The sequence below is a fragment of the Hylobates moloch genome, unplaced genomic scaffold (assembly GCF_009828535.3).
Source record: "Hylobates moloch isolate HMO894 unplaced genomic scaffold, HMol_V3 SCAFFOLD_9, whole genome shotgun sequence".
Classification (NCBI taxonomy): Eukaryota; Metazoa; Chordata; class Mammalia; order Primates; family Hylobatidae; genus Hylobates; species Hylobates moloch.
Window position 1 is genome coordinate 15638129 of NW_026652284.1, and position 12667 is coordinate 15650795.

Below are 12667 nucleotides of genomic sequence, written 5' to 3' on the forward strand. Positions count from 1 at the left end.
CTGCCAGAGTAGGGGCTGAGAAAACGTTGAATCATGCTGGGGAGAAGGGATGTGGGTGTGAGGATGTAACTCCCGCCAGGAGGCACATCATGGTGGACCTCTGCTCCAGGCACTGCATTGCCAGCCAGTGACGGTTCAGGGTGGTAGATGCTGTTTAAGAGGGGGCCACAGAGAGGCCTGGGTTCAAATCCCTCCTCTACGCTTAGCTGATTATTTATGAATCTATTGGACAGGTGTGTGCCAGGCACCAGGACTAACTCAACAAACTGAATAAAACGGGACAAAAACATGGTCTAACCCTGCGAGCAGTTCACCATCCAGCATGAAAGCCTGGCAGGGAAGGAGCACATCTCCAAAGACACAGTGGGAGCACAGCAACCACAGCCCCATCCCCTCCCCTGCCCTGCCCAAAGAAACAGCCAGGGGAATGGGCAGAAGCAGCAGAGAGGACCTGGGAGCCAGGACACGAGTTGGCAGGTTTAGCCCCTCAGTTTCCCAGTTTTTCTTTTTCTTTTTTTTTTTAGACAGGGTCTTGCTCTGTTGCCCAGGCTGGAGTGCAGTGGTGCAATCATGGCTCACTGCAGCCTCCACCTCCCCAGGCTCAGGTGATCCTCGTACCTCAGCCTCCTGAGTAGCTGGGACTATAGACCAGCGCCACCACACCCAGCTAATTTTTGTATTTTTTGTAGAGATGCGGTTTTGCCATGCTGTCCAGGCTGGTCTCAAACCCCTGGGCTCAAGCAGTCTGCCCGCCTCGGTCTCCTAAACTGCTGAGATTACAGGTGTGAGCCACTGCACCCAGCCTCCCTCTTTTTTTCAAGGGTAAGGGACAGCATTTCTGCTGGGTGATTTCCTCTCTTCTGCCAGTGGGATTGCTCCTGGTAGCATTGGGGTCTAAGGGCAGGCAGAGAGGGCTGGGCTGGCCTGAGGGCCCACCTCTCTCCAGGTGACAAAAGTCTCTGCTGTACCGCAATAGACACTGGGGGCGGGGCATGGGAATGAAGGAGGCACAGGGCATATTTAGTCCCTCCCTAAGACTCAGAGTCTAAGGGAAGTGGGGAATGACTGGCGGTGAAGAGATCAGATGGCAAGGGTCTAAATCAGGAGCCATCCTCATCTCCTCCCAGCCCGCAGCCCTTACAACTCTCACTCCCGCCTCAGGCCTAGGCTCGTGGGCAGGGCTGAAGGCTGCCCTAGAGGCAGAGGATCTGCACCCCCAGCTAGCCTCTCCGGGAAGAGTTTAGTGTACAGTTCACTCATTCATTCCACAGATGTTTGCTGAACTGCTGCTCTGAGCCGGGCTCTGAACCTAATGAGCAAAACTGAAGATGGGCAAAAACAGCCTCGGTCCCGGCCTTCACGGGGCAAGATGACAGTCTCATCGGGAAGAGGGACAGGGCTCAGATGGTCACAGACATAGGCCAACAAGACAGCTGCAAGCAGTAAAGCTAGAAAGCACAAAAAAAGGAAAAAGGGAAGGCCCCTCTGAGGAAGGGAGGGTTTGATCTGGGACCCCACGGAGGAGACCTCAGCCAGTGCTCGGGAGGAAGCAACGCCTCAGTGTGGGAGGGTGAGGGGTTTGGGAGAAAACCCCAAAGGCCAGTGGCTGGAGGAGGGAGAGGAGGCAGAGCCAGGCTGCCATAAAGGGCCGGGGCCCTGGAGGCCACAGGGGAGTTGAACCTCTAACCTGAATGAAAGGCGATCAGTAGAAGGGGCCATGATCTGCAGGGGTGAGGGAGGCAGGGCCCACGTGGGAGAGCCCGGAGTGGAGGTTATCGCAGAGCCCAGACAAATGATGGTGGCGTCAACTAAATAAGAAATCAGCCTTTTGACCAGGCGCAGTGGCTCACGCCTATAATTCCAGCACTTTGGGAGACCGAGGTGGGTGAATCAGCTGAGGTCAGGAGTACGAGACGAGCCTGGACAACATGGTGAAGCCTCGTCTCTACTAGAAATACGAAAAAAAAAAAAAAATAGCCAGGCATGGTGGCGGGTGCCTGTAGTCCCAGCTACTCTGGAGGCTGAGGCATGAGAATCGCTCGAACCCAGGAGGCAGAGGTTGCAGTGAGTCGAGGACACACCACTGCACTCCAGCCTGGGAGACAGCAAGACCCCGTCTCAAAAAAAAAAAAAAAAGAAAAAAGAAAAAAATCCACCTTTTGGCCAGGCACAGTGGCTCATGCCTATAATCCCAGCACTTTGGGAACCCAAGGCAGGCGGATCAGCTAAGGTCAGGAGCCTGGCCAACATGGTGAAACCCTGTCTCTACTCAAAAAAAAAAAAAAAAAAAAAAAAGGCAAAAATTAGCCTGGCACGGTGGCACGTGCCTGTAATCCCAGCTACTCAGGAGGCTGGGGTGGGAGAATCTCTTGAACCCGGGAGGTGGAGGTTACAGTGAGCCGAGGTCACGCCACTGCACTCCAGCCTGGGCAACAGAGTTAAACTCTGTTTCAAAAAAAATCAGCCGTTGGAAAAATTAAAGTTAGTTTTATTGAGTCTTACTGAGGACTGCACCCTGGGAGAGGGTTTCAGAGAGTTTCTGTTAGACTGCTCCAAAGCAGCGTTTCGGCCCACAGTTTAGATACAGAGGCAGGCGGTTCTGCATGTGCTCAGAAGGTATGGTCAGGCACCGTGGCTCACGTCTGTAATCCCAGCACTTTTGGAGGCTGAGGCGGGTAGATAGCTTGAGCTCAGGAATTTAAGACCAGACTGGGCAACGTGGCAAAACCCCTTCTCTACAAAAAACACACACAAAAAAAGCCAGGCGTGGTGGCTCTTGCCTGTAGTCCCAGCTACTTGGGAGGCTGAGGTGGAAGGATCACTTGAGCCCAAGAGGTGAGCTGTGATGATGTCACTGCACTCCAGCCTGGATGACAGAGCGAGACCCAGTCTCATTAAAAAAAGAAAAAAGTTACATCAAATGTCTTCAGAAGCTACACTAGTGCAAATCTCGCCAAGCTTTGGGTTCGAGGATGCATCTAGTTATATAGATTATAGAGGCATAATCATCAATCCTGTCAGGTGCTATCTTATGTACAGGAAAAGGCACAGCCAGGATCATTTAACTTATATTTTCTAACAATGCAGTGATTCAGGCAAGAGGCGTGGGAGCCTGTGTTCTGCCCTGCCTGCCATCTTCAAGGCATCCTTCCGTTGGGCTGCCCCCAGTCACTGAGTCAGGGCTTTGTCAGCTTCTGACAAGCAGAAAGAGCAAATGTGGTTTCTTGGGATTGCAACTTGGTCTCACGGTGGCTTCGGCCAGGGTGGGAGCAGCGGACAGAGTCACAGAAGAAATTTTTCAGGTAGCATTCACGGGTGGGTGCTGGATTAGATTCAGGGCTAAGGGCAGGGGAGGAAGCCTGGGTAATGGAAGGCTGGGGGGCCAATGGGGAACTGAGAACCCTGGAGGGCCAGGTCTGGGGGAGAGTTAGGAGGTTGTGAATTTGGACTTGGATGCTTGTTGAAGCTGATGCATCCTGAGGACATTTGTGGGACACATAGGCTGGGTCAGGGCTGAAAGAGGTGCTAGTTATGGCCGGGGGAAGGGACTCATGCCTGTAATCCCAGCAACCCAGGAGGATGAGACAGGAGGAATACTTGAGGCCAAAATTTCGAGGCCAGAAGTTCCAGATGAGCCTGGGCAACACAGCAAGACCCTGTCTCTAGAAAAGGAAAGAAAGAACTGCTGGTTGTGGAAGCCAGCCATGGCCCAGAGCTCAGCAGTGTAGGAAGGGAGGGTGCGGGCCTGGGAGACGCAGCAGGCTCGGCTGGAGAGGCAGAAGGAAAACCAAGGCAGGAGGGTGTCCTGGAAGCTGGGAGAAGGCAGAGGGAGAGCGAGGGTTACTTTCTGGCTGAGGGGCCTAGGGTGAGTCACTTTGGGAAGCTTGAGTTTCTCCTCTGTGAAATGGGCAACACATCTACCCTTACCCACCTCACCCTGTCGCCCACCTCACCCCGTCGACGTCGAATGAGGAGGAGCTGTGAAGAGGACGAAGCTTTGCATGGACGTGAGGACGGCTCCGGGCGCCTCTACCCTGGGGACACTCCTCCCCCTCCCCCAGGAGATGGAACCCCGAGGGCACGGCATGGCGGCCCATGCGGACAGCTCGCGTTAGGACCCAGCGGCTCCGGGGCTGGAGGGCGGGCGCCAGCCCCGTCGGGGGCCCGGAGGGGGACTCGGAGCGGGCCAAGGGGCGGCTCCGGCGGGCGGACTCGGAGCGGGCGGCGGAGTGACCCGGACAGGTAGGCGCGGGCCTGGCGCTTGGGGGCCCCGGGGGGCGGTCGGGGCGTCGGTGGGTCCCCCGGCGCGGGGGCGAAGGTGCCAGGCTCTCTGGGTCCCCGATCCTGGGGCAGCCGCGGAGGTTCCTGAACCCCGCGCCTTCAGAGCGGACGCCAAGGGGGCACCTGGAAAGTTTGGGGTTGCTCTGCAGAGAGAACGCGAATTGGGAAGGGCGGGGAGCCCGAGTTTGGGGGTAGCCAGAGGTGAGGGCGTCGGGGGATGGGACATCTTTTGTTCTCCCGGGGAGGTTGGAATGTGGCGGGTGGGGGGGGGGGGGGCCCGGGGGGGGGGGCCCCGTCCCCAGCGGGTGGAGGGGGGGGGGGGGGGGGGGGGGGGGGGGGGGGGGGGGCCCGGTGGGAATGGCCGAGACAGAGACGCAGAGAGACAAAGAGATCAGAGACGGGAGCGCGAGGGCGCGCGGAGCAAGTTTCCGCGGCTGATTGTTCCCAGCTGTGCGGCGCTGCAACATCTGGGTTTCTCCCGCCGGGACCTCTCCCCCCGAGCCCGGCTCTGGAGCCGGCAGAGCCCTCCCTCCGTCTGGTGTCTGAGCGAGCGTCGGGGCCCCCTGTCCCCCACCTCCCAGGACGCAGGGGAGTCAGGGGTGGGGGAGGCCGCAGCTGTGGAAGAGGCCAGAGGTGGGGGTGGGGCAGCTTCCCGGGCAGGTCCTGGCCTCCCGCACGCCCCAAAATCCCTTCGTCTAGAAGTGCTTGGAGATGTGGCCCCCTGGGAGGAGTTCATGAACTCCACAGTGACTTCCCTCTTTCCTGCCTCCCCACTAGCCCGTGGGCCTCCTTCCCCCAATAAGCCTGGGTTTGGGGGCCAGTCCTTGGGGAGGAAGACTCCACGCAGGGTACCCACAGGCATCCCCCAACACCTTGCAGCTCCTCTTGCCCCAGTTCAGCGCCTTCTGCTGAGCAGCGGGGGCTGCGACCGACCTGACCGATGGGGAGAGGGGCAAGGAAGTCTCTCTGGGTCTTTTCAGCCCCCTCCCATGAGGAGGTCAAGGGTTTTCAGAATGGGGTGTGGGGAGCCAGCTATCCCTCGCCTCTGGGGCAGCTTGGTACTGAGCCTCGTCTCCCCGCTCCCACTCCACCTCAGTGAGGTGCCCAATGCGTAAGAGGGCCAGCGGGTCAGGGAGGCCTCAGGATTGAGAGGAAGGAGGGAAAGACCTCCTGCTTTCTCCCCTTTCCCTGGATTCCCAGTGGGGAAAATAGACCAAAGTTGGGGTTTCCAGCTAGCTCTCGGAAAGGACTTCCTGGGTTGCAGCCAGGAGGGGCCCTCCCGGATGGACCCCGCCCTCGCAGCCCTCCCTATAGAAGGCTGACGGACCTGAGGTGGCCCTTCACTGAGCTGGGGCTGGATGTGGGGAACCGGAGGCTCCCGCAAGTCCCACCGTGTAGCCAGGACTGGAGGCTGGGCTCTTGAATGTCAGGAGCCTGATGAAAACCACAGAACCCATGCCCTCTCCCTCCAAATGACACACACACACACTTGCCTACAAGGTCGGGGGTACAGAACCCCCAGGCTGGGTGATGTCACGGCCCCTTCAGTGCTGCCTTTCTGGGATCCAGAGGAGCCCCCTCAGGCTTCACTCTAGTGCTTCCTGCTGCTGCAAACAGCCCGGGTCTCGTGAGCCTGCGCAAGGCCTGGAGGCCTGGCAGGAGAGGAGTCTTCTGGGAGCTGGGAGCCTGCCCGGCCCGGCCGCTCTGGGGGCCCGGCAGGCCCATGTGTATGTGGTTTCCTGCTGAGCAGGATGCTTAGGGCCCAGGGGCTAATTGGGAGCAGGTGGTGGGCTTGGCAGAAGCTGCTGAGTCCAGGCGGTGATGCCGGCTAGCCAGGGCTGGGGTCCCAAGGATGGGCCTGGGTTCAGTGATTCATGCAGTCAGTGCCTTGGACACCCGGGGAGCCACTGGGCCAGAGGGCTGAGCACGGGTGTGAGTGAGGACAGAATGGCCTGGGCTGGGAGCACATTAGGAATGTCCCCTTAGTGAGCAGGGCAGGGTCCACCCTTCCCTGACCACATCCAGTACACCCACTACATGGGGTTTGCTTGTCAGGATCAGCCCTGGAGCTGGGTTGGAGGCCTTGTCCCTTGTGACCTGAACACCTGGGTGGGCCAGCAGGGACTGGGATGTCCCTCCACTCCAGCCCTCCCATGCCTGGCTTCTATTCTGGTGCCACCTTCTACAGGGCGAAATCAGGGAATCAAAGGTGGGCTCTGCTGTCCTGGGTGTGGCTCTGGGTAGAGCTCTGCCACCGGTCTTTCCCCAGCTGTCCTCTCTGACACCACCCCGGCCTGCCTCTTTGTTGCCATGAGAGCTGCCTACCTCTTCCTGCTATTCCTGCCTGGTAAGTGGCTCCTGGGGCAGGGGGTAGCTCCCCTTATGTGGGGGTGGGGAGTAGGGTTAGTAGGGGGAATTCACAGTGAGCCTTTGTCACAACTTATGGCCAGAACTCAGCTCCCCAGCTGCCAGGGCCTTCTGCCTGCTTGGACCACAGACTGGACCAGCCAACCCTGGCAGCATCTGGAGGCAGCTCCTGGCCCTTCCCCCAGCCTTCCACAGCAGCAGGCAGGCAGGGTTCTGGAGGGCATGTCCCAGGCACAAGGACCCTGTGGGCACAAGGCACAAGGCCTCTCTGGGAGCCGATGTGCAGGTTCAGGTGCAGGGGCGCCCAAGACAGGGAGTCCGGATGCTCGAGTTCTAGATCCATTCAGGGCCCTTCTGCTCTATACAGTCCTGACCTTGCGGGGGTCCCTACTGGCCAAATGAGGAGAATTGATGAGGACCACAAAAGTCCTAGCAGGGCCAACATTCATTCATTCAGCAGCAATGTGTTGAGTCCCTACCACATGCCAAGTGCTGGGCTAGGCCCTGGGGATTCCGCAATGAACCAGGCAGACACATCATTGCTCCTCATCATGCTGCCAGTCCAGGGAAGGTAGACAAATAGGAAACAAGCAGACGTGAGAAACTCCAGCACGTGCTGAGTGCTGGACAGAAATCAGCAGGAGGGCTGGTGGGCTGCAGGTGGGGCGGCCTCTCGGCACAGCTGAAATTCCACGGAAGACCTGAAGGAGCTGAGCAGGCCTCACGGGCCCAGGGAGCGACAGGTGCGAAGCCTCTGAGGGAGGCAGGAGCATGTGGAGTCCTAGGAGCAGCCAGGAGGCCAGCAACAGGAAGGGGCAGGGTAAGGTCAGGGAGGTGACCCACGACCAGGGTGGGGAAGGGTCTTTACCATCCAAGAAGAGTCTGGATCCTCTAGGAATCTGCTTGTAGGGTCCTAGGCTCTTACAGGCCTGACCTTGTGACCCCGCCTCCCCTCTCCAGAAGCGCCTCCGGCCCCCGTTGTCCCTCCCCGTGGGGTACCCTACATGCTTTGCCTCCCCACAGCAGGCTTGCTGTCTCAGGGCCAGTATGACCTGGACCCGCTGCCGCCGTTCCCTGACCACGTCCAGTACACCCACTATAGCGACCAGATCGGTAAGGGCCTAACACCCCCAGCCCTGCCGGGTCACCGAGGCCTGGCTGCTCAGATGTGCTTGGCTCAGCCAGGGACCGCACTGGACAGGCTGATGGGAACTCTGGGGGTTGGTCCCTGGCTCAGCAGGGAACTTGTTTGCCCGGGTACTGGGGGGGTAGCCTAACTCCCACCAATTCCACTTTCATCTTGTTTGCAGACAACCCAGACTACTATGATTATCAAGGTAACGGGCTAGGGGTATAGGATAGGACGGGCCGGCAGCTGGGGTGGGGAGACCCCCTGGGATGGGTAGAGGGAGCAGACCCCCTTATCCTCCCTTGGCTGCAGAGGTGACTCCTCGGCCCTCCGAGGAACAGTTCCAGTTCCAGTCCCAGCAGCAAGTCCAACAGGAAGTCATCCCAGCCCCAACCCCAGGTAGGCCCCAGACCCTGCTCCCACCCCTGCCCCAGCTCCTGCCTCACCCCTCCCCACCCTGTCAACCCTGGGAGTGGGGGTCTGCCAGGGCTGGGAGAGGTGACTCCCTTTGCTCTGAAGAGACCCCTCCCAATGATGTCTGCCTACCTCTCTCTCTCGACACCAGAACCAGGAAATGCAGAGCTGGAGCCCACAGAGCCTGGGCCTCTTGGTAAGGGCTTTCTTGACAGCCGGAAAAATGGGGGCACGGCCTGAAGTTGGGGTGGAGTAGGGGGCGGTGCTGGTGGGCTGGAGGTCTTTGGCCCTTGCCCCTGTGGGCTCTTGGCAGTAATGTGGGCAGTATGACTGCCGTAGGTTGGCATCACCAGGCCCCCCCAGGCAGCTCCAGGAGGTTCCACCTGTCCCCAGCGTGCCTGGCTGGAGGCTAAATTGGCAGCCTAGGAAGGTCCCTGTCCTCACAGATACTGGGAGGGGCAGGGAGTGTGCTGGGGGCTTCCTGCCAGCCAGAGAGACTGGGTGGTGCACATGTGGAGGCGAGGAAGGGCCAGGGAGCGCAGGCTGGCTGAGCGGTGCCCTCTGGCTGCCCTAGCTAAGAGCTTGAAAGACCAAGATGTGTGTGTGCAGGAGAATCCGTGTGCTCACCCTCGTATGGGTTGGTGTGTGCGCTCCTATGTGGGCTTCTGTGAGCGTGCGCACATCTGCTCGGGAGTTGGTATGGGCTTTTGTGGTGATGCATGGGTGGGTGCGAATTTCTGTTTGAACTTAGGCTTCTATAGTAAGTGCGGTTGTGAATTGACACATACAGCCCTGGGAAGTCTGACAATGCTGCATGGGTCTATGTGGGCATGTGTAGGTATGGGTGTCTGCACGGGGCCTGAGGGTACGGGGGGACCAGGCCCTGTGAGCCAGCCTCAGGTGGGTGAGGCTGGGGGCCGCCCCCAACTCTGGGCTCCTAGTCTGACCCCACCTGTCACCAGACTGCCGTGAGGAACAGTACCCGTGCACCCGCCTCTACTCCATACACAGGCCTTGCAAACAGTGTCTCCACGAGGTCTGCTTCTACAGGTGAGCACAGGTGGGCAGCTGTTGGGAGGATTCCGGAGCATGGGGGGCTAGAGGGCACAGGGGACAGCTCTGGCCAGCCAAGGTGGGGGTTGGAGGAAAGATAGTGAGTCCTTAAGTTGAGCTCAGTTCTATGGTTGAGCCTGGGCCAGGGACCTCCTCCACTCCTGGGCTCCAATGCCTGGTTCTGTCCGGGCTCCAGTGCCAGGTTGTCTGGGCTATCCCAGTGGGATTGGGTGGAAGTGGGGCTGAGGCCTCCCGCTCCCTGTCCCCGCAGCCTCCGCCGTGTGTACGTCATTAACAAGGAGATCTGCGTCCGCACAGTGTGTGCCCACGAGGAGCTCCTCCGAGGTAGGAAGCCCTCTTCCCCAAGGCCTCCCCTGTCCCCACACCTGCATCATTATCTGGCCACCTAGCCACCCTACCTGATGTTTATTCAACATGTATTATCCACGAGGCCCACTTCCAGGACACCCTGAGCTCCCCTCCCTACTTTTCATCCTCAAAACACTCCCATCACCAGAGTTGGGGGAGGGATAGCGGTTCCCATCACCCAGCTCCACCCTGACCCTGCCTCATTCCTGCCCCCAATAGCTGACCTCTGTCGGGACAAGTTCTCCAAATGTGGCGTGATGGCCAGCAGCGGCCTGTGCCAATCCGTGGCGGCCTCCTGTGCCAGGAGCTGTGGGGGCTGCTAGGGTGGTGCTGGCATCCCGAGTCCTGGCCCTCCTGGGATCTGGGGCCCTCGGGCCCTGCCTGACCTGGTGCTTTTTTCCCCATCCCCATGTTCCTTTTATTCTGTAAAAAGTTAGTGGACTGCAGCCCTGGGGGTTGCAGGCTGCGGTGCCTCAGGCCCCTCCTTCAGCCTGTGGCCACCTCTGGGGCACGATGGGGGCTCCCCACTGCCCAGTCTCTGCCCCTTGGGTTGGGGGGGCATCCCAGGCCTCTCTGAGGGACCTGGGCCCCTGACGGGCCTTCTCAGCCCGTTTTGAGGACAGACAGTCCCCCATTCACAGTCCCCCGAGGTAGGCTACATCCCCCCACCCCAGCTGGTCTGCTTGGATTTCCTACAGCCCCCCTGGGCATGGACCACCTTTATTTTATACAAAATTAAAAACAAGTTTTTACAAAAGATTGAGTCACTTTTTCGGTGGAGAGCACAGAGGGGCCAGCCAAGTGCCCCCAACACGGACTGTCCTGAGAGGCTCCGGACCCCTTGGAGTGAACGATCTGCTCAGGTGCCCTGTGCTTCCGCAGTCCCAGCCCCACCTCCTTACCCGCCGGCTCCAGCTCTGCCCTGCCCAGAACGCTGCGTCATGACAGTGTATGCGCGCATGCGTGTTGCGGGAATTGCACGGGAGATGGAAGGCTTCAGGGACACAGCTTTCTGATGACCAGGGCTGCTTGGTGAGGACATGAGTTCCCATCACCAGAGGGACACAGCAAAAATGGGAGGCCGCCCATGGGGTGGGGGGGCACAAGGTCAAGGCAGGCGGACTGACATCTAAGGCCTTTGTTTGGAAAGTCGGGGAGATGGGTGCCATTAAGAGGGCAAAAAAAGCAGGGCGCAGGGACTCACCTGTAATTCCAGCACTTAGGAAGGCTGAGGCGGGCGGATCACTTGAGGCCAGGAGTTCGAGACCCGCCTGGCCATGGCGAAATCCCATCTCTAGTAAAAATACAAAAAAAAAATTAGCCAGGCATGGTGGCGTGTGCCTGCAATTCCAGCTACTCAGGAGGCTGAGGCACAAGAATTGCTTCAACCTGGGAGGCAGAGGTTGCAGTGAGCCAAGATCGCGCCACTGCACTCCAGCCTGGGCGACAGAGCAAGACTGTCTCAAAAAAAAAGGGAAAAAAATGAGCAAGCCATTATAACACCTCCCTTCAATCAGCACGTGGGACCTGGGCTCTGCGTGAAGGCTCGCACACTCCTGTTTAACTCTCCGAACAGGCATATGTGGTGGATGCAATTCATATCCCCTTCTTAGAGACAGGAAAACTGAGCCCAGAGACATTAAGTAACCCACACAAGGGTCCCACCCACGGGTCCACAGCTATCAGCGGCAGTGCTGTGGCTGAATCGGACAGCTGGACTCCAGCAGATGGGGATGAGTGTGAATTTCTCCTTCGGACACTGATTGAGCACCTCCTATGTGAACTTCCCCAGAGCCACCCTATGCGGTAGGTTCCCATTTTACAGATGAGCAAACTGAGGCTCTAAGAGCAGCTTTGCTCAGGATCACTCAGCGGTGCCAGGGCAAGACCCATGTTCACATCCAAAGCTGCACTTGTTTGCCATGCTGCCTGGAAGGCCTGTCGCTGTCCCGAGGGTGGGCTTGGATCTAAGGAGGGGCCAGAGAAAGGGACAAGAAAGCACAGGCTGGGCCCAGTCCCAGGCCTCAACAGCCCCATCTGTTCTATGGGCCGGGTGACCGAGTACCCCAGAGGCCTCCCCGTCTGACATCCTGTGAGGCTGGTAAGTTCCCTTCCCAACACAGGCCTCTCTGCCTCTCCCTGCCGCCTCCCCAAACACCCCTCCCTAGAGGGCCCCATCCCTCTTGCCCCAGACCCCACCTATCTCCCCACCGCGTCTCCTCCAATTGTCTAGAAAAGGGACACATCTGTACAAACGTTTTAAAAAACAAGGTCTTGTTACAAAAAACAGTTCTGAACAGTTAACATTGTAAAAAGGTATAAAAATACAGGGACTCTGAGCACTCTGAGGAATTTCCTGACACACACTCTTAACTAAGGCGGAGAGACCTCTGGGAGGCCGAAGTCAGGGCCTGGGCCTCTGACCTCTGCCCTGGGCCTGGTCCCCCTCCTCTTTCCCACGATCCCATTTTTCAGGGCTGACCAGAGACAAGGGCTCTCCCCAACCCTGGCTATGGCTCAGCCTCTCAAGGAGGAACTTTAATGATCTACAGTGGCTCATCCTAGAAGAGGGGGGCTGGACTGCAGGCAATGCCAGGAAGCCTCTCCAGGCCTGGAGCTGGAGTACCCGTCCTCAGCACTGCCAGCAGAGCGCCTCCTCATCCCACCCCAGCTTGAGGCCCCCAAGGGACCGGGCTCCAGGGGGAGCTGTCCAAAAGGAGGGCCCTCCCCTGTCCCAGGCACAGGGGTGTTCTCCAGATGCCGGCAGGGGCTCATTTCTCTGGGGGGCTGGAGGATGGGGAGAAGGGTGCTGAGCTCCTTCGAAGCTCCTGCTGCAGCTGTCCCTTCAGTGTGGACACCTGGGGAAGAAAGGGAATGTAAGGCCAGCCAGGTCCTCAGCCTGGCTTCAGAGAAAGGGAGGCAGCTGGGAACCCAGAGGGACACAGTGCCAGTTTCAGGAAAGGTCTGGCCTCACTGAGAGCCAGGGGCTGTCCTGCCTTTCTCATTTTGTTCCTTATAGCAGAGTCAGGCGTCTTCTGACTGTTCGGCACCTTT

At 58.8% G+C, this 12667-nt stretch overlaps 2 protein-coding genes across 6 annotated transcripts in view; one reads left to right on the forward strand and one right to left on the reverse strand.

Moving 5' to 3' along the window:
- The first annotated feature begins 4181 nt into the window (after window positions 1-4181).
- Window positions 4182-10235, forward strand: MFAP2 (microfibril associated protein 2). Of its 4 annotated transcripts, none has more exons than XM_032759076.2 (9): window positions 4182-4242; window positions 6551-6628; window positions 7672-7761; window positions 7959-7985; window positions 8090-8176; window positions 8343-8387; window positions 9154-9241; window positions 9516-9589; window positions 9833-10235. In XM_032759076.2, exons 2-9 carry the CDS (start codon window positions 6592-6594, stop codon window positions 9934-9936), a joined length of 552 nt encoding a protein of 183 aa, XP_032614967.1. In that variant the 5' UTR covers window positions 4182-4242; window positions 6551-6591; the 3' UTR covers window positions 9937-10235. The 4 variants fall into 4 exon arrangements, with proteins under 4 accessions (XP_032614967.1, XP_058299708.1, XP_058299706.1 ...); XM_058443725.1 differs by having other exon boundaries at window positions 7675-7761; XM_058443723.1 differs by lacking the exons at window positions 4182-4242; window positions 6551-6628 and adding an exon at window positions 7380-7468.
- Window positions 10236-10817: 582 nt separating this feature from the next.
- CROCC (ciliary rootlet coiled-coil, rootletin) overlaps window positions 10818-12667 on the reverse strand; it is a 51548-nt gene continuing 49698 nt past the window's right edge. For both annotated transcript variants that reach the window (XM_032759072.2, XM_032759071.2), the window contains exon 35: window positions 10818-12471. In XM_032759072.2, the coding sequence (XP_032614963.1) occupies window positions 12385-12471 (87 nt within the window). In that variant the 3' untranslated portion in view covers window positions 10818-12384. The remainder of the gene's footprint in view (window positions 12472-12667) is intronic.

Coding starts and splice junctions, on each gene's coding strand:
- MFAP2 (XM_058443723.1), top strand. CDS start 7,420: ATGTGGAGTCCTAGGAGCAGCCAGGAGGCCAGCAACAGGAAGGGGCAG. Junction 7,762..7,958: donor CCACTATAGCGACCAGATCG/GTAAGGGCCTAA, acceptor TCTTGTTTGCAG/ACAACCCAGACTACTATGAT. Junction 8,388..9,153: donor CACAGAGCCTGGGCCTCTTG/GTAAGGGCTTTC, acceptor ACCTGTCACCAG/ACTGCCGTGAGGAACAGTAC.